General features: G+C 41.2%; 2 protein-coding genes across 3 annotated transcripts in view; both read left to right on the top strand.

Annotated features, from left to right (window-relative positions):
• Nucleotides 1–2,126: 2,126 nt before the first annotated feature.
• LOC147261842 (vimentin-like) lies at nt 2,127–8,733 on the top strand. Its single transcript, XM_086204089.1, has 9 exons — nt 2,127–2,740; nt 3,040–3,100; nt 4,941–5,036; nt 5,302–5,463; nt 6,512–6,637; nt 6,791–7,011; nt 7,958–8,001; nt 8,093–8,178; nt 8,311–8,733. Exons 1-9 carry the CDS (start codon nt 2,151–2,153, stop codon nt 8,350–8,352), a joined length of 1,428 nt encoding a protein of 475 aa, XP_086060215.1. The 5' UTR covers nt 2,127–2,150; the 3' UTR covers nt 8,353–8,733.
• A 764-nt stretch (nt 8,734–9,497) lies between these two features.
• Nucleotides 9,498–21,094, top strand: part of pde1cb (phosphodiesterase 1C, calmodulin-dependent b) — an 85,469-nt gene continuing 73,872 nt past the window's right edge. The window contains exon 1 of one of the 2 annotated variants that reach the window (XM_086204085.1): nt 9,498–10,152. In XM_086204085.1, coding sequence (XP_086060211.1) covers nt 9,891–10,152 — 262 coding nt within the window. In that variant the 5' untranslated portion in view covers nt 9,498–9,890. The remainder of the gene's footprint in view (nt 10,153–21,094) is intronic. The other variant, XM_086204087.1, reaches the window with a different exon arrangement.

The raw sequence follows: 21,094 nt of genomic DNA, 5'->3' as shown, positions 1-21,094 counted from the left end.
TTTACATCAGGATCCACACCTAAAAGTGTGAAAGAGCCAGCCATGTATATTCAGCTTGAAGCTAAGAGTGACTTACTGCTAAACACATGTGTAAAGTGTAAAATCTAACCGTAACATTTCATTTCATTTCATTTTATTTTCGTTTTGTAGAAGAGATGGTTTTGGACAGTTTTGCCTTTGTTTTGTTCCTCAAGCTGTTGTTAGCTATCAGACTCTATTAGCTTCAAGCTAAATATACATGGCTGGCTCTTTCTGCATTCTGGAGTGACAAAGAAGTGATGCAGCACTTAGTAAACATCTTTGGGAGCTTGAGAGCCATATTTGTGAGTACTTGCTAGGTAAAAACACTTTTGGGATAAAGGATTTCTTTAAGTCCAGCTTGAAAGCATGGAATTATTTCTTTAAAATAAAGCTATTATGTAGTAATGTGGCAAGGCGTTGTTTTATTAATTCACACTAAATGCACTCTAAATGCTCTCACAAACTCAGACCCTGTCAAAGCAGCTCACTGAGTGACTCCTGCACAGTCATATATCAGTGGAAACGTGCCAACCACCCCCCCAAAAAATTAGAAAATCCTCTTTGAAAGAAACAGCTGTGCATTCATAGTGTTATTATACTCAACCAAATATTCCTAAGTGACTCTCTCATGTTTTGTAAAGAGCAAAGTATCGACCCCAGCAGCAGTGCAGCAGCAGCAGCAGCAGCAACGTGGGTGAGAGGTGTTGTGTGTCACCGGCTCAGCTCTCCTGCTCTGCGTCTGCCTTCTGAATCACCCGCTCTCAGCAAATCATCTGCACTGCAGCACCGACGGCTGTGGATGCAGTGGGGGGGGGGGGGGGGGGGGGGTGAGTGTGTGTGTGTGTGTGTGTGTGTGTGTGTGTGTGTGTGGGGGGTCTCTTTGGACATGAAAATCAATCTCTACTGATACAGCCGGGTGCATTTATGTGCTTTGAAGTTGCAGCAAATCTACCAGTGCTGGATGACTTTGACATGCAACCCAACTCAACCTCCAGTGTGTGTGTGTGTGTGTGTGTGTGTGTGTGTGTGTGTGTGTGTGTGTGTGTGTGTGTGTGTGTGTGTGTGTGTGTGTGTGCGCAGCAGAGTGGACCTTCATTGTCAACTGTGATGGTGTTTTATTTTTGTTGTCCTTTTTAAATTTTATTTCATACCGCCTTAGCTACACACATGATCTACTTCAACATATGCAGCGCACTGACGAACAATCTGCTGGGATAATAATCACAGGGTCTCATGATACAAGGCTTCATAAAGTTGATTGCAAAAAAATGACACAGGGAAGAGTCTATCGAGGCTTGTCATGAGAGACAAGAAAATGAATGGGATTACATGAATTGATTAATATATAAACTACTGCTGTTGTAAATCTCCCTTCTCTTTATGTAAAAGGTTCCAACATGGTGGGGGGTGGGGTTCATTTCGACAGTTCTACTGACAGGGGCCTCCAAGGGGTTTTCAAAGACAGAGACTGTGCGCCTCCCCTCACACAAAGCTTGAAATACCTTCTTTTATATTACTTGCTTATTTGAGCCAAGATAACAGCGGTGGAAGCTTCTGGAAGGTCGTTTAAGGTTCTTGGAAAGTGGAAAAACGGCAAAATTAATCCCTCGAAATACTCTAAATCACATGCATAGAGGCTATTCTATGTGATTTAAAGGCATGTGATTATTAATGTAATGTTCTTTTCCTTACAATCATTGAGCCTCCCCTGATTGTTTAGCGCATATTAGTGGTGGCAAAAGATAACATCACAACTCAAATGTCAATGTTATTTTTAACTTATGAGGCGAATTCTTGCAGAGTTTGAATTCTTTTGGATCCTACACAAACATTTCAGGGTTTTGCTTTTACAAATACATTTAATGGACCCAGTCTACATCTCCTGGCACTCACATGCTGTTCTAGTAAAACAATTTCTTATCTAATTAAGATTCCAGCTTGAACAAGAGATTTCTTGCTAACGTGAGGCTGTGGTCTGGCCCGAGTATTGATCCAGATCAGGGTGCAATGGGCCGGCTTGTGATTGGACAGTCCAGGTGTCACTCCAATCCCAGTTGGCTAATTTGCATGGGGAGGAGACTATAAATAAGTAATGGTTTCGGAAACGCCTTTTCAAACCAACTCCACTGATGCAGTTGGGACAGAGTGAGCAGCAGCAGCGAGTTGTGGTCGGGAGAAACAGAGCCAACATGTCTTACAGAGCAGCTCCACACTCCTCTTATAAGAAGATGTTTGGCGGGGACAGACTCTCGGCGAGGGGCAGCTACTCCACCCGCATGTACTCCAGTCCGGTGCGCTCCTCCCGGGTATCCTACGGGCTCTCCTCCGCACCCACCGCCATCTACGCAACGAAGACCCAGCGGCTCCGGAGCAGCGCAGCCATGCCCCGGCTGGCCTCTGAGAACCTGGACTTCTCCTTGTCCGACGCTATTAACACCGAGTTCATGACCAACCGCACCAACGAGAAAGCGCAGATGCAGTCGCTCAACGACCGCTTCGCCAGCTACATCGAGAAGGTCCGTTTCTTGGAGCAGCAGAACAAGATCCTGCTGGCTGAGCTGGAGCAGCTGCGGGGCAAAGGCACGTCCCGGGTCGGGGACCTGTACGAGGATGAGATGCGGGAGCTGAGGCGCCAGGTGGACCAGCTGACTAACGAGAAGGCCCGGGTGGAGGTGCACCGGGATAACCTGGCGGATGACATCGACAGGCTGAGAGAGAAGTAGGCGTGGCACTTCTCCATGTGATGTTATAGAAACTATTTATAGCTAATGATTAGTTATACACTTCTGAATGAAATCCATTATCATGTTTGTGTCAGAGAACCTCCCTAAACTAACAAGACTTTATTAAATTAAAATGTTAACCAGGGTTAAAACCTAATTTAGCAGTTTGAACGTAGTTTTATTCACTGAAAGGTTTGGGAACATCAAGAAGAAGTGAAGGCACAGAAAAGAGGGAGTTATATAACAGTTCTTAAGGTGGCAGAAGCTGCTAAAATGTTCCTCTATGTCTCTGCAGGTTGCAGGATGAGATAGCCCAGCGGGAGGAGGCTGAGGCCAACATGCAGAGCTTCAGACAGGTACGGTATCATCCACCTCGTGACACCAACCATATGAAAGTCTTCCAAAAAATAATGTGCTCTGATTTTGCTGTCAGATGTTGATGCGGGGTTCACAACCCTCCTGCTCGCACACCCAGACTTTTCTGGCTAAAAAAACAAACCCCAGCATTAATTCAGAAGTTTTCAAAGCATCAATCGGGTTTCCCCTTGGAGGCTCCAGACAGTTTCAGGGGAGACTCAGGGAGTACAGGTGAAATGCTATTAGTTGTAAGCAGGACATCAGCCTGAATGTATGTGATTTGGTTAATTATACAGTCAGTTTTTTTTGGGGGGGGGGGGCACTGTTTTTCCTTCTTTTGCAGTCTTTAAACTCATAAATGACGCAGTACAGGATGTTTTTAAGCATTTTGTGATTAAAAGTAATGTTGTAAAACAGAAATATTAATCTAGCTGGGCTAAATAGTTGACTGCCTCTGATCAATAACAAAACCCCGATATGTAATCTGGAAACACATGACACAGCTAAACAAGGCTCATCCAGTGCAACTATCCCTCCTCTCCTATGTGATCTTTACCTAATTACCGTTCATGAGCTGGCTAGACAGGAATGCACCCTCCTGATGGCACAACAGCAGATTCTACCCATGATCCAAAATAGCGAGTAGAGCAGAAGTGACCCAGGCCCGTGGTACAAAAGGCCAAGTTGTGGCTGTTGAGTTAAATCAGGCCTGCAATGAGAGGAAATCTTTTTAAGTTTGACTGGTCACACTGAATGAGCTGGACTCAGGAGGTACAACAGTGTGGACCCAATGAGGTTATCAGAGCGAGAAAAGAACCGCCATGTGATCCGGACCTCATTCTGTGGGAGCAACAGCATTTGGGAAGCTCACTTTGTTGTGGTCCTTTCAGAGATTATTCCTTATCACTGGGTTCAGGGTGAATAACGACGTGATGATGAGTCATGCAAATGAGTATCACCCAAAAAGGCCTAAGAACAAATATTTAAATGGCTTCATTATTATTGTTACTGCAGAAATGCAGATAGAAGTTTTGTGGTGTTCATAGATCACGCACCAGTATACCAATACATTATACAATCATGACCTTGTATAGATGAATGGCAGGAAGGAAGTACCCGTGGCATGCCACTATGGCACTCACACAACAATGCAGTGTCTGCAGCCGCCACTCGCTCAGTCAGGCAGACAGTCACTCTTCCAGCCTCGGGTCTGTGTGGGAGACCCTGCTGAATAGCCTACTTTGTTTGTGGCATTAGAGCAAGGCAAAGCTGCTTCATTTGCTGATACCTCATTTACCACCCTGCCAATACCCTGACAAAGCCCGGCGCTATCGTGTCACCGCGAGTGAGAGCAAAATAACATCGGGGGATATAATTCAAACCACTGTAACACGACATCCAGTAAAAGAGCTGAATTTAAAATGAAACAGCAGAGATTTAGGTCAAGAATGCGGTTCGGTCATATTAAATGGGATTTTAGTGATTCTTGAGTAATATGTTATGATTCTGGGTGCTCTACCAATCCATTTATACTGGGGATGGAAACAAACACTGACATTTCTCCACCTGTTTCCACAGATAAGAAAAGCCATGTAAGTCTGCCTGCGGTCTATTAGTGTACATATTAAACTCACGAGGAAACACCTAACCTTCATCAGTACTGACACTTAACCATGTGCTGGTTTGGGTTGGAGGCATGTGATTGCGACCCTGTAAGGACCACACAGTAGGTCATGTTGTGGGTGTGTGCAGCCTGTGTCCGTGTCAGCAAAGGTAAAAGCCATAATTCATGTCACCTTCATAAGTCCCCTTATTAAGAGTCAGTGTCATGACCCACAGGATGTGGACAATGCTGCCCTCACCAGACTGGACCTGGAGCGGAAGATGGAATCCCTCCAGGATGAAATCAACTTCCTCAAGAAGCTGCATGATGAGGTAAACTTCCTTTTGTTGTGGCTGAAGCTCTTTCTAATGTGGAAACAATGCCTATACAGCTAATGAGCTAAAGGCGCACACACACACACATACACACACACACACACACACACAAAACAGGGCCAAATCATTTTAATTAATCTGCTCAGAGTTGAGTTCATTAGGGAAAATCCAGTACAGCTTGAAAGGGCCTGGAAAGTGTTCCGAAAGAACATTCATTTTAACAAGATATTTGTACATTCCAGTTCTGTTGATGCTGTTACAGGAAATGATGGAACTGCAGAGCCAGTTCCAGCAGCAGCATGTGCAGGTGGACATGGAAGTGGCCAAACCTGACCTGACAGCAGCTCTGAGGGATGTCCGCCTGCAGTATGAGAACCTGGCCTCCAAAAATATCCAGGAGTCCGAGGAATGGTACAAGTCAAAGGTTAGGATTTTACTCGTAGCTAGATACTGTGAATGTTTGAAGCAGAATCTTCATCTTTATTGCTTTGACTTTCCTGCCTAGGTCAAGGAGGGGATGCAAGGTGCCCCCGTATCACTGAGTGTAAACCCCCTTGTGCCCCACCCCCCCTGTGTAATAGTAATAAAAGGAGGCTATAGCTTCTAGCAAAAGTGCTGATGTGAAAGGTGGAACAAATGTGTGGCTCAGCACTCCAGTTGGATTCCTGAAAGCGGTACGCCACCGCTGAGAACACACGGTTGGCAAAAACAAGTCAGCAGTAACCACCAAATATCAAACAAAAACTAAAAAAACAAATACTTATACTGAAATGATTCAATTAAAAAAATCATATTTTTGATCAGATTTTAGTATTGACATCAGCATACAACTTTCAATGAATGAATCGTTTAACCTTTATTTAATCAGAGAAGATTCACTGTGCATGAACCTTTTTATAGGAACGGCCTGATCACATTCACACAGTTAAACACACCTGGAAGCTTCACTTGAGCTGCTGAGGTTAAAGGCTCGACGGCACAGCAGTGGTAGTGATGAAAGAGGGAGCTGCTTCGTCACTTTCCTCATCCAGATTGATCCTGCAACGCTCCAGTGATAAGCCCCCTGCTTTAATATTAGACTACCACATCCCCAGCTGTGTTGGACTGCTGAAGACACATCCACTTCAAAGCTGTGTCACCGTTGCAGCTTGTTTCTGCTTCCCCCTGTGGTGAGAGGGAATAATACAGGTTTAAATTTAACATAAATTCCCCTAAAAGGAATTAAATCATGTCCCCAAAGACTGAAAAGCAGTGTGGTGAACCTTAACTTTCTGTACGACCTTGGCACAGACGCCAGTAACCAGGGTTACAGTTTCTGTTTTGAAACTGAGTCAGCCGCCTCACTGAAAGTGTCTTCACCATCACAGCTGCCTCCTCTATGATTTAAACACATCACAGTATCATTCTGTGACTCATCATTAGTTGAAGCTGATTTCTCTGCTCTCTTCCACCTCTCCTCATGTGATGGCCAGTTTGCCGACCTTACCGAAGCTGCTGCCCGTAATAATGACGCTTTGAGAGTTGCCAAGCAGGAGGCCAATGATTATAGACGCCAAGTTCAGGCACTTACCTGTGAGGTGGATGCCCTTAAAGGAACTGTGAGTACAACATTGAAGTATATGTAAATGGGCAGATATCAAAGGACGATTCATTTTTTGCAAGTCAAAGAGCAAATTCATCTCTATTTTTTTTAATTTTAAATCAGTTATTTTCACTAAGTGTCATATGGTCCTTCTTGGCTGCCATCCCAGAATGAGTCCTTGGAGCGCCAGATGAGGGAGGTGGAGGAAAACTTCTCTCTGGAGAACAACACTTACCAGGACACCATCAGCCATTTGGAGGAGGACATTCACAACATGAAGGATGAGATGGCCCGTCACCTCCGGGAATACCAGGACCTCCTAAATGTTAAGATGGCCCTGGACATTGAGATCGCCACCTACAGGAAGCTGCTGGAAGGAGAGGAGAGCAGGTAATTGATTAAGACTTGGAACATTTCGGATGTCCCGATCCGATCTCAAAGATGGGAAGCTGGGTTGCTACTAGGATTTTTAACTGATCAGAGTTGAACTTTTTATAGTGCAGAACATTATTCCGTAGACTCTGCTGTACGCCATGTTAGTATGATAACATTTGGGAAGTTAGAGGCACACGATTAAACTATGAATCTACATTCAAGTCAGCAGAGGGCTAGCAGAAAGTTAATGTCCAGGCCATGGCTTACTGTCATGGTTTAGGCTGTAAAATGAAAGATCAATCATATTTAGAGTCACAAACCTCGCAAAATAACTTGTTTAACTACTGGAATTTGATCTATTTGGTCTGATTGTGCTGTGAAGTCTAGACAACGCACATAGTTATATTATTTAATTTGGAAGAGGGCTAACTGGTCGTTCCCAAATCTGGTGTTACTATTTTTGACTATAAAACAGTGAATAAATCATTTGGAACACAATGCAAATCCTGTTAAGGGTCGCGGGGGGGGGGGGGCATCAGGAGCAAATAGGGGTTCAGTAGTGAGGATCGAACCAGCGACCCTTGGGTTGTTAGGCTGCCACGTTACCTCTGAGCCATGCTGCCCCCAGAATGATGCAAATGATTTGTTTCATTATCGGAATAACATTTGGGAAATCTATGATTAAATCAGAGGCACAATTTCACCCACAAAGTCATTTAGCCACATTGAATTTGGCAAATGGCTAACTGGAGGAAGCCAGCTCCCCTAATACAACATCCTTCCTGCAGCGTGGGAATGTCGTCACAGAAACAAACTCCATCTAGTGTGAAATGCAGGGGGATTAACGCGATGATGATGAGCTTAATGAGCGTTGTGTGAACCCATTTGGCAATCAGGACATCCCACCACTCAGCAGTAATGCAGATTTTGATTGGTTTGTGTACTTCTGCTCCATTTACAGAATCTCCACTCCACTTCCAAACTTCTCCTCCCTAAACCTGAGAGGTATGATCACCGTTCAATGTCATTTTGCAGCATTGTTGTTGGTATTTATGATTAGATTGCAAGTTGATTACGCCTCATTTTTCTGTGCCAGAAACCATGATTGATTCCAAACCTCATTTTGAAACCACAACAACTAAGAAGGTTCTCATCAAGACCATTGAGACTAGAGACGGTCAGGTACAATCAGTTTAAAGTCATTCTGAAAAAAAACCAAAAACGAAACAAAACAAATTGATAACTCGAGCTCATGCACCTTCTTCTTCTTCTTCTTCTCATCATCTTCTCTGTGTCCTCCACATCCTTGTTCAGGTGATCAACGAGTCAACCCAGAACCACGATGACTTGGAGTAATAACCTTATTTCTTTTGCCAAACAACCAACAAAAAGCAATAAGAAGAAACTCACTTCTCCACAAGCAAGCAAACAAACCAGCAACATGCGAAAAGCTTCTAAAAGTGCCTTTATATGTGATGATGCGCTTGTTAGTCGACAGACTGTATTTTGCTTCCTTCTCCGTTGAAAGTATTCTTTTTTTGTCACAGTTGTTTAGACGTAATAATGAAATCCACACAACATACAGTAGACATCCCTACAGAGGTCTACAAATATCGAAGTAGTACTGCTAATCTCAAGTAGTATTTTTGATCCATACAGCATGCACACTCCCAGTAATTCTGAATGCTAAGAGATGTCACAGATGCTTGTATGCGGCAATAAACTATTGAGACTCCATACTTTGGATAAGGTGTAATATTTTGGGGACACATTTAAGTATGAAGGGAAGGTGGTGAGGATTTATATTTAAATGGAATTAGTTGGAAATGTAAAGAATTATTATAGTAAAAGGTGTATTTCATTTAAGGCATTACAAAGAGGCACTTGACATAATGGAACAAACTCAATATTAAAATAAAGATAAACATATACAAAGAAATGAGGTACACGAAATACAGTAAATTAAAATTAAGTTCAATAATTTAATTTTTTAAAGGATGAATCATTGGCATGATGTGAATTAAATTCAGGGGCAAGTTGAGAGGTCTAATTGAGGAGGCGCATGAAAACGGTTGTGTCCTCATATATAACAGCACCAACCATTTTCATATGCTTCCTCAAGGCCAGTATATATATTAGCCTTTTCAATAAACACACATTTCCCTTTAACTTTAAATAAAACCCTAAAAGTATTTTTTTAAACATCCATATATCTATTTTGTTTTTCTTTTCGATTTATTTACATTTTTATAGTGTAGCTCAAACATTACGGTATTTTACTGACATCTGTCGGTGATTAATGCCAACAGATCCATCTACTGAACTACGGCAGCGGGTTTTTAGTCAAACATGCCAAACTTTATGAAATCACATTTTTAATTACGGCCAATAAGCCCAAATCTCGCGATCACTTCCTTAAATTGCACAAATGTGGGATTCTACCGCAGGTAACGTCTTTATTTTAATAATTATTTTATTGGAGAGCTGGTTTTTATTTTAAATGCCAGCGTAGGTGGATGTGAGCTGATTTTAATGGTCGGTGGTGAATAAATATGTCTTGTTTTCGCCGGTGAGCCCCCCCCCCACCTCCTGGGATCGGTGAGCAGCTTTCACCGCGTGACGTGTTTGTCAGAGGAAACACAAACCGAGGGAGACGCCGACATGACCCGTCTCAACTCCGGGATTCGGCTCTATAATTGTTTCCACGCCTCGCCGTCAGTTAGCGTTGCTAAAGTTAAGTATTTCGGTTTGTGACGAGCAGGAGCCTGAACAGGTTGTTGTTGTGGCGGGTCGAATAATAATAAAAAAAAAAACTGTCCTAAGTTTTTGATTCAAAATGAAAGATAAACTCAGAGCAACCGGTTCCTCGTGAGCTTGTCGACCCTTTTTCGGCTATGGGTTCGGTAACTTCTGCGTTAACAAGAACCAGAAATGCTTTGGTGAAAGTGGGTTCAGAACCGGAGAGTCATGACCCAGAGAGGAGCCAGTCCGCTCCTGAGTCGGACCGAGCCAGGAAGAAGAGCGCTAGGTTCAACGTCTCCAACCAAGCCGGATGTCAGAGTTCCCGCCAGTCGCTGTCTGAGGTCCTGAGTAGGCAGGACTCGGACGGAACCAAGCAAACTGCCGTGAAGAAGGCTGGAGAGGGTCCTGCGACCGGTGAGTTCAATACAACGCCTGCAAACTTTGCAACCTGATGCCGTAAACTTCACCTGTTACCCAAAAAAAAAAAAAAAATCAGTTCTGTGCACCTGATAATAAAATTGAGGTGTAACATGAACTTTGCAGCATGCTGGAGCACATATAGCCGAACATTTCTGCTACAAATGCGCCAAATAATCATATTTCTGTGTCATATTTTACTGTACACGCCTGCTCAGTTTTGTATGAACAGAAGAACTAATCAGAAATTAATAAGGATGCACTTTTATGAACATTGCCTCCAATGCTGGTGATTGGTGTTAGCGATGGGATACCGGATTGGGGATGAGGTTATTGACATCTGGCCAAACTGCATGCACAGATCTGACATTGGAATAATGTTGCTAATCCATCTGATGTCACCGATCCATGCACAGTTCAAAATATATATTTTTTTTCTACGGAATACATTTAAATTGAATACATTTGTCGATAATTTTTGCTCTCTTTAATGAGAAAAAGAGTGTTGTGTGGTTTGTTACAGTTTCGTGATGTAACCTTAGACATATAGCAACATCATGGGAAAAAAAGAGCTCGATGCCAGCCCGCAGAATGTGAATCAGTGCTTTCACTTGATAATAACCGATGTCCATATACTCTGTATAAAGACATGTTCCTTTTTTGAAGATACTTAAAAAGCACATGTAAGCATTGTGGATTTGAAAAAGCTAAGATTTTCTTTCCAAAATATTTTTGATTAGCCCATAAATCATGCATTTTCTGCCTTGTTTCCTCTCCTCGGGTTACAGGACAATTATAGAAAAACACAGGGCACACAAGTAAATCCTTGTAGGAAATGGACAACTTCCTGAAAGTCCAGTTATTAGTCAAGATAGCCTTACAAAGCACAAACACACACGCACACAACACACAAACGATGGCAGCCAGACAGAAACGATTTTCGGTTGTTTACACTGGATCACTTTTGCTCATCTGACCAATACCAGTATATATATATAAAAAAACAATTGTTTGCTAAGCCGATACGATTGCTGATGGTGAATCTCTACAAATGAATCACAAATTCACATCAATTTACCTTTCAAATTATACGTCCTTTCAATAATCATGTCATGATCAACCAAACATGAAAAACAGACTTAGACCATTAAACCTGGCTGTGTCAGTAGATAATGGTCATCTGCTTGGTTATATGCATCTACATTGAGATCCTCAACTTTTGGTCTACCAACTTTTGACATAGTTGGTCCATGTATGAGAAATTAATGAGAATATTCAGATTCGCCCAAAATATAATGGGTTCTCTCTTGGGCCATGCTCCACTGCTCAACCAAATTAGCTGAAAATTGGCCTGATAATTTTGGTTTAATCGGGCCAATGGAAAGACAAATTAACACACACGGTATTACTCTATGAAAAGGGCTATATTCTCAAGTATTGTAGAATTAGCTCTAAGTTTTTCTTCAGTGCAGTGTTGAGATATGCTTTCCACCTCTTTCCACACGGAGTACTCAAAAATATCTCTCTGGCTCTGTGTTTTCCTCAACGTCATATTGATCTGACCTCAGACAGAAAAGTAAAATTGCAAAAGACAAAAAAAAAGTAAGACTTACTGGACAAACCAATCTGTCAGCTTTTCAGCTGGGTAGATGTAGAACCTTTTCCCACAGGGTTATTTTGAAATAAAACCTTCTCTTTTCTTGTTTTCTGGACTCAAATACAGCTGCTCTGTTATTTCATACTCTGCAGGTCATGGGTTTATCTGTAGATGAGAGCAAGTTGTCACTTCAGAGGATTGCTGTGATTATGCCCCTGAAAATAGGTATTCACTGGATGAATGCTGAGCTCTTTGAAGGCCAGCCTCAATGCAACATATCTCCACTAGCAAGGCATCTCTTTGATCTGTCATGTCCCCCAGACTGACATATAAACAAAAATAACAGTCCAATTAATTTTGCATTCATGTGCCAAGCTGCAATTTTGTGTTATCTTCTGTTTTTCAAAGGAAGGCACAATGCTTCACTAGCTGTCCAGCTCTAATTGTCAACTGTAGGTGAACAAAGCCCCGTGACATTTTCTGCTGCTGCAGATGTGGAAGTTCACTTCTGTAATTCTTCAAAAACCTAATGTGTGAACTGATTCTCATTCAGTTCAACCGGTTTATCTTCAACTGCCTCTATTGCTGCTGCTGCCTCGAGTTCTACCAGCCTGCATCTCTCTCCCAGAGGAAAATACCTCTCCCTGGCCAACTCCTAAAATATCATTTGTACTGTGGTGTTTCCATGACCGTGTGACAGCGTAGACTCCCGCTGAGTTTCCTCCCTTGTCTCCAGTGATGCTCATGTGTGTTTAGGAGTCTCCCCCCTGACTCTCAGCTGACTGTATTCCTCATCTGTTTCCTGCAGAGGAACAAACACAGACACCTACCTCACTAGTTTTTCTGGTTGAGTCCCTTTAGTGTCAGTCAGTCCCAGCGGTGTTCAGATCAAGACACTGCAGAGACATCAGCACTAACATGGTTTGACTATAGCTCTTATTTGAGTTGTGATGTAAAGTAACACACACACTGACAAATAAAACGGATGCAATGCCAAGTGTGTTTGAGCAATCAAGAGTGCATAAACAAGTTTTGAATCTCCAGTCAAAGGAAAACCAACATAAAACAACAAACAACAAAAATATCGAACAACAAAGTGAAACAAATTATTTAGGTGAGATAGAAACATCTAAAATATAGCTAACAGGTAGCTCACTTAATGAGGCAGTGCAAGCAATAATTATAAAATAGTAGCGTCTGACCAATGTTTGATTTTTGGGGCAGATGAAGTTTCCCTTGTTGGAGAAAGAAACAATTTTAATATCTACATATCGGCGGATGTATAGCGGCTTTGGATGCTTATCTCGTTTCAGGTGCTGATAGAAATTATAAACAGCCAAAAGAGTGAATATTACACTTGAAGTCACTCGATGGACAGAAACGTAACATCAAATGAATAAAAACTCTGACAGGTAATTAGTCAAGATAATGGTATGTCACAACTTGATTCTGCTACCCCCAAGAGGTGAAAACATTTTAACTGACAAAATATATAATCGATACATCACATTCTGTCAAAAATTCAAGTAATGTCTCCTTTTTGGGTAATACAAAATGACACTGCATTGGTTAAACCAAAAGGAAAATCAAGCTGTGCGACAGTGGAAAAAAACACGCCACAAACTCAGTGACATGTGCTGCAGCTGTGACACGTCATAAGTAATTGATGGCAATTTAAAATGACATCCAGTATGTGTGCCCCATATGGCAAATACGTTTTCCATCTATTCCTTCATCTTCACAAGTTGCCCCTTCAACCGATCTGCTCAGTGTGAAGTCTGCGTCACACTGTGAGGAGGGATGAACAAATAAAGAACTTTAAACATATATATTTGTATATGTAATATGAGAGTAAAGTTTTATCAATCTATATAAAATATGATGGGTTTAATGTGCGCTGTTCTTGCTTGCATTGGTAAAAAGCTGGCTTTGAAGTGTGGATACATGACCTAAAATAATGCATGTCCATATGATGTGCATAGTTGTAACTTGTGGCACCAACTAGCTACCTTGGTAGTTCTGTATTCTCTTCCCTTCCACTGCTGAAAGTGGGGATTATTATAGTCGGAATTTCTGATTTCCCATTTGGAAATTTCTGATTGAACCCCCAAACAGTCATTCATCCCTCATGTGTGGACAAGTTGACTGAAAAAAAAACTGAAAAAAGTGTTATCATCTGGTAAATGGCTGAGAAATGCACACAGCTACAGTGCTATTGATTTTATTCACTCATTTAATTGTGTTGTATTTTCTGTAGAAGCCCATACAAATTTTTGGTCCTTCAAATCTTAGCATTAACCATTTTGGCAGTTAGCCTGTTCCCCCAACTTCCAATCTAGTATTGGTAATGGTGGGGAACATTATAGCCAATCTAACGTGTTGGTAAATGGTTGCTAGCATTATAGCAAACCTTGGGTGTTGGCCAGTGGTAGCCACCATTATAGCCAATCTAGCGTGTTGATGAATAGTTGTGTATTTTATAGCCAACTGTGTGTGTTGGCGAATGGTAGCTATCAACATAGCTTATTTGAGGCGAAGCACCAGAATTGGTATTAGGGGGGAAAAAAATTGAGATTGGTACATTTGCATTCCTGTTGAGGCTACATTCCTGTTGATTGAAGGAAAGGAACTTTCCAAATGAGTACATTCTGAATCACTGCTGTGACCCCTGCACCCTAATTAGCACAGTCTGATCAGTCTTCAGCATCACATACGACTTTTTTCATATCTGAGGAGTCAAAGATTCCTCGTTATGATCATAAGGTTTACATTTATCTACCCTGCTGACCTAACTGTCACCCAATGGGTTTCATCTTTTTGATCTGGAGCCATGCTGGTGCAAATGTCATTTGCCGTACTCGAGCTGGAAACTGTTCATCCACACCATTCTCTACTGCGGGATTCAGGTGACAGCTCCTTGGAGCTCTTTCTCTTGTCTTCTCCTTTCCCTCAGGTTTTGGGAAACACACACTAACATTACCCTTAAAGGTGCCACTAATGAGTATTTAGCAGGGGAGAGGGCAAGCTCCCAAGCACCATATGTGTCTTAATTACATGACTGTGTCACTGTGGTGACAGTGGTGTGGGGACTGACAAGTGGTGTGTCGTTCTGCAGTCTAGGAGAGACGTCTAATGAGCTTGTTTTTCTGTCTCATCGTGTAGTTGTTGTCTTGATTAGTGATGTGCTGTTGGGACACATTGCACTGTTCAAAAACGTCTTTAATTTATGTTAGTTGAAGGGTCAATTATGCAATAAAGTGTGATGAAATTTCAGTTTGTTAGCATCCGTAAAGTGAAAAATGCTTATAGTTTAGATTGATTTGCATTCATTTTAAATGTAGCATTATTTTGTTGCAACATGCTGATTCCAACCCCCTAAATTTATCCCCTTTATCTTTTTCAACTAATGAATGTGGGTTGCTCATGTCCTGTGCTGGTGTTTGATGCCCAGATCAAAGGTTGAGCAATAGTTCAGCCTCAATGGACATACGGCTAAATCAAGCAGGTGTGTGTTTTGTAAAAACAATCTACAATACCACACAGTTTGCTTAAAAAAGTGTTCATTAAGGTTTGTTAAACTGTGCATATTCATTGAAAAATTGTTTTGTCAAAGCTGGACTGCTTCTTTCTCTTTTGCATTGTTCCAATGAACGCTAACTGTACAGATTTTGGTGAAGGGGAGAAATGATGGGAATAACTTAATGTATAAAAAAGACAGTAGCCTAATGAGCGCTGTTTGCCATATTAACCCCTTGTCATCAACTGTGTAATGTATGCGATATATGTCAGAGAGGTCTTCCCGTTGCCTAGCGACAGTGATGTCACCCTACTAATGACCCTTGAAGAAAATGGATTTTGACAAGGTTTCGACAGATAAATGAGGTATAGGGTACACCTCTTAGAACCGTGGTTGTACAACATGCCTTTTTAATTGTACATGTAAATCTAAATACATTGTGGATCATATGTTATTTATTTATCCTGAAGGGCGTAATTTTGTTTAGAGGCTCTTGGAAGATAAAGGACAATGAATGGCATTTTTTTCTATCATATATGCAAGGTGAAGGGGTGAGGTTTTAACTGTAAATCATCAATCAAATGACACATTTGAGCACAACATCGCAAGTTAGATAATAAACAAAGGAGAGGTAATTACAAGCTTTACTATATTGGCCCTCATCTACCAATTCACTTACATTCAGAGTTGGAAATGGCATGCTTCACCATTTAAATGGTGGATTTGTGCAGTGACAGGTAACTTTGCTCAACCAATCAGCCACTAGTACTTTAAAGTTGTTTTGTTGAAAATTGCACTGGCAGATCAATAGCCGATATTCCTTGTGACACCTTGAATTGTGAGTTTGTCTATTCCAGTCTGAAACTTTAATGAGTTCACACAGGGTTACCGCGATTTTGCAAGGCAGGAGCATTAAACCTGATCATTTCAGTGTCTGAAGCTTCTTCTCCTTTAGCTCTCTTCTTTCCCTCCCTTCTCCAGACAATTGCAGCTCAGTGCTTCAGCTTAGAGATTACAGGCTACAGTATATGTGAGGAATGATGAATGCAAAAACAGATATGAGTTCCACCTGGGTAACTGTCAGACAGCAAGATAACAAAATGCCATACTGAGTTCAGCTCAAGTTGATAGGAATCTGATTGTCAGCCACACTTTAGTTTTTGCTTGTGTAAATCATGTCAGTAATTTAGGAAAATGCCAGATAAATCTCCTGGGATGCTTTTCCCCCATGGGTGTATGATCTGATGTGTTGGATTATGGCCCAGATTTTGAGATTAATGCTGCAGGTAAATATTAATTAGTGGTCATACAGATAGCCATAAGCACCATGTTATCTGCACCATCTGAAAAAAACAAAAACAAACATACTCTGATCTCATCCAATGCCTGTGATGCAGCTCTGGTTCTCCTCAGTACTTTGCCTTTTCAGAACATCATGGGCTGAGTTATAAGAGTTGGCCAGACGGCTGTGTGCTTGGCAAAACAGGGAGGTTCATCTTGTCTACTGGAAATTCAAATGGCTACATAATTGCTCCTTCAAAGACCTGTCTGGAAGCCATTCAGCAAGACTTTATGCTCAAAAGGGGATTCCCAGGGGTTCCAAATGCCATCGACTGCACATTTGTGCAGTTGTTCATGCCAGCTGTCCAGGCTCTCATTCATGAAAACTGAAAGAGTGTCCACTCCAGGTAGTGTTTGATGCACCAGGCCTGCATCATCCTCAGGGGTAGCAGCACGTTCTGCTGGATTAATGAATTAAACTTCGCCTGCATCTGTTTGCATGTTTGTTCATCTGTATGTCCAGTGTGTCATTCATGAGTATGATTAGTCTTTTAAGGTGTTTTACTGAATCATTAATGTAGAAGTGAATGAAAAAAATGCACTCAATGCATTTTCCTGAATCCCCCGGTACCTCGTCGCTGTGCTGATTCTGTTTCCCTAAAAGGTAGAATAAAGAGTCATTAAAAAAATGTCATCATATAAATCAAAAACTAGCACAGATGAATAACAAGGATGTTGAATGCAAACCTGAATACTAATTAATAATAGCAGCTAGTTGCAGTTGGAGTAATTCTTTAGATGACCTGTCAGGAGAATCCAGTGGTGAGTGGTTAACCACTGGTAATAAATTTGCTGTCTATGGGTTTCTTTGTATACACACTCTGTAGATGGCTTTGCTTTCTCACCCCTTGAGGTTCAAAAAAAGAAAGGCACTAAAGGCATTCTGTATGCATTCTAAATTGCTTGATGCTTGCCTTTAGTATTAGAATTAAGCTGAACTGCATGATGAACAAGCACCAGGCAGCCAAAGATCACACTGTTGAGCTGACAGACATATACTGTATACCAAGATTTCAAGTTACTTGCATAAGATTTGTTCCAAATCGTCCTCAAATTGAATACACTTATTGGAATAATGGAGATAAGAGTATTAGGTCCTTTTTCATGATTGAAGCAAATTCAAAAGTAATTCAGTAGCAAGACTTTAAGAAGCATGATGTTTAACTTAAGCCTGTATAATTTATAGTTGAATAGTGCACACAGTTTTAGGACATCATGTAGCCTTCTAAAGCATCCTGGAAATAAAAGCAGAGGCACACTCATTCAGTCGAGTGTTTTATGTAATCTCCTCTCTAACTTTAAACTTCTGTAACCCCAAATGCATTAAATGGGAAGCTTTGAAAATGCTGCAATAAACTTTGACCACTGGACACTTGAGCAGTTGCTCTTCCTCACAGATTACAGTTGTCACGGTCCCATTACCTTCACTCTTTGTTATTCTTCCCCTTTTTGTAGCCTTAAAATCTTGACAGGCTACTAGTTCTACACGCTTGCATGTGGAGACATGGTACACCATTATCTTTCTGAGAAGCAACTCATTTTCCCAAACTTCATGTCGTAAGATACATGGACCCACAAAACTCCAATCAATTTGAAATTACATTGTTTTGAGCTGTCAGTACTGTGCTGTGTGTGAGCTAAACATCTTTTAGAGATCTTTGCTTCTAAACTGAAGAACATTACCTCATCAATATGACATCATCAGATCCAAATAATTTCAAAATTTTAAATAGATTATTCTCAAGCTAAATTCTACAATTTTACCAAATTTAATAAAATCCATGTGAGAGGTTTTGAGTTATCATTCAAACAGACAGAAAAACCAATGTCGGTGATCAGAGTTCAAACTGAAGTTGTGTAGTTCAACAGTTGTCCAGGTGTGTACAGCACACCTGCTGGCAAGGAAGCTTTTTAGCGTGCAAGAGGTTGTCAATTTGTACATCAGCCCGGGCAGCTGATTTTAACAGGACTTTGTAGCTCACACAGATGTTCAGTGTTTCTGTTTAATGAGGGCTAAAACAATGTTGAGTTGACTAATTGTTGTCAGTAGATAAACTTGGAATTAACATACATCTGTTCTGTCCTTTCAAATGTAAAGGTTAGCCACATGAATACCAGTTCGTTTTTTTCACTCACGTATTCTTACAAATGTGATTGGTAAGCAAAACTGGTGTGGCAGCCATTTATGGTTTATTGCACTGGTCGCTCAAGTCACTGAAAGACTTAAGCTCATCAAACAAACAAATATCATGGTCGCGTGATGGGATAGCCAAGTGGTTTGGCTGCATATCACATATCCTGTGAGCAGAGTCCTTCAATACCCACCTAGTTCAACCTTGAGTGGCCAAGAGCCTGCAGCTGTGCAAGCATTAGCAGCTTTCAGCACTCACACTGAGTTTCCTTCAAGAAAATAACAATCCAATTCTCTTTTTTTTTTTTTACATTCACTGTTGATACAGATGAATTAAATAATTGTGAGTGTGCTCTGCTGTAATGTGGTGAGATCATTAATCCTGTTGACATAAATGTGTATTCAACCAGCTAATCATAAAAATGAGGCTAATAAGATGCTTAATAAGCCCTTTTTTAACCAGTTTGAGCCTGTCAAACAAAAGGTTACATGGGTGTATGTTGGCAGAAAGGAAGAAAAAACGTTCCAATATTCCCACTCATGCCCTTATTATCATAAAAGCTACCCGGAACAGGCACTTGGTGTTGCACATTGAGGGTGTTGCGAAATTAGGACCCTCGCAAATTGCTACTCATGAACTAGAGACCAGGGAGAGACTTCTTACAGCAGAAGGAGAGCAGAAAGAGGTCTTATCCTGTAGCTCGCAAACAAAATGAGATGAGTGTAATTATCTAACAAGTGTAGGCTATAATGTGCCTCCTGGAACTGCACCGAGTTACTCAAACTGCCTGGGTTATAATTGGATACATCTCTTGATTGTGATTGATTTCGTTGTCCTTAGACACCTTGACTACTGCATCGTTGAGAACGTATGCATCAGTAACTGTCTAGGTCGCTGTATGAAAGATCAGGTGTTATTTAATAACTGATGATAGCGGTCTCATTCAGATTACACACTCAGTTCATGTTTGATCACTCAACAATGTATGATTGGAGTGCAGATCTTTGAAGTGGGTGTCACCCCTGATATTTGTAGCCACACAGCCAGTCAGCCTCATGCCATGTAGCTTTTATCCATTATTTATTATTGCTGGATTTTGTTGATTATTGCACTCCTGCCTTTGCATAGGTTACGTCACATTGATTAAATTATATGACACCACGGACAGTTTACATAATTTTTAAGCTGTTATTAGAAAAGTAGCTTTAGGAAACAGAGCAGAAAGAGATTTGAATGATAACTAATAGCCTCTAGTTCAGTATTATCTTAAACATTGAACAAGATCGAAAAATGAGTGGTGAGAAAAATATATATTTGGTTTGCCTCTCTATTTTACTATAGAGTGCTGAAAAGCAGGAGTGCACTGATTAGAAGCTTAATAAAGTATGAAATGACTAAACCCATTAGGTGTTCTGATCTGTGCAGCTGCAATTACAGTAAATCTATTCTGTTTGAGAGAAGGTGTGAGAACAAGCCAAAAGCATCCATAAAGAGCACTCGTAGGAACTAATCAGGGGGAAAATTCCATAGCTAAATGTCAGGTGGTGCTAATAAGCGGAGCTCTTTATCTTTGTTGATTTTGTGTGTGCATAGGTCAGGGATGTGTAGTGTTTAAAGGAACACCATTTAAATAAGCACAAAGGGAGGATATTATTGCGATAACAGTAATGAAGAAATGCTGTCCCTCTTGTGAATTCAACACTGAATGGAAAAACATCCATGCGTTTGAGTCTGTTTGTGTACTCAAATAAAACCATTCACTTGCGTAACACAGAGCACTTTTTTTAGTCTGAACAGACTGTACACTGTTAATGGGCTTCATCACTCTGCCTGAGTAAATAGCTCCTGTAAAATGAAAAGCAGCAGCATTGATTTAATGACTCGTTGTGGCTCAATACACATGCTATCTGTCTGCTTTTCTCTCGGTGCTCACACTCCAGTGAATGTTTGACACAACAGTTCATTTTTATATGTTGGTGTGACTGCGAGCAAAACTAGAATAAACTACAAAAAGACTGTCATGCCAACTCTGAGCTTCCAATGCTTTTGCTATAAATTCTTGATAGTAGGAGGAGTCATGCTCATTTCAAGACCTCTAGAGATGCCCTCTCCTCCCAACCACCACCTCCCACTACACACACCTACTGTACCTCTTAGGCAGAGGGACGAAGAGAGAGAGCGGGGAGGGAGGGGAGGAGGGAGATCCAGAGAAGAAACACAATTCAAGAGCCATATGCTCCTTGAAATGAGCTTGTTGAGGTGTGAGAAACAGTGAAAGGGAGTGAAAAGATATGTGTAACAAAGACAAGGGGGTGGACAAGGACTTGAGAGAATTACTCCAGCTCTGTAGCG

This window comes from Aulostomus chinensis, chromosome 5 (genome assembly GCF_037954235.1).
Source record: "Aulostomus chinensis isolate RoL2024-O1b breed Wild chromosome 5, RoL_Achi_v1.0, whole genome shotgun sequence".
Lineage (NCBI taxonomy): Eukaryota > Metazoa > Chordata > Actinopteri > Syngnathiformes > Aulostomidae > Aulostomus > Aulostomus chinensis.
The sequence above is the reverse complement of the archived record's forward strand: the minus strand, read 5'-3'. Positions and strand labels throughout refer to the sequence as shown.

Bases quoted from the DNA above. Each gene is read 5' to 3' on its own strand.
- LOC147261842 (XM_086204089.1), top strand. From the start codon at position 2,151: ATGCAGTTGGGACAGAGTGAGCAGCAGCAGCGAGTTGTGGTCGGGAGA. The intron at 2,741-3,039 runs GTAGGCGTGGCA...ATGTCTCTGCAG, and splicing joins ATCGACAGGCTGAGAGAGAA to GTTGCAGGATGAGATAGCCC. The intron at 8,002-8,092 runs GTATGATCACCG...TTTCTGTGCCAG, and splicing joins CTCCTCCCTAAACCTGAGAG to AAACCATGATTGATTCCAAA.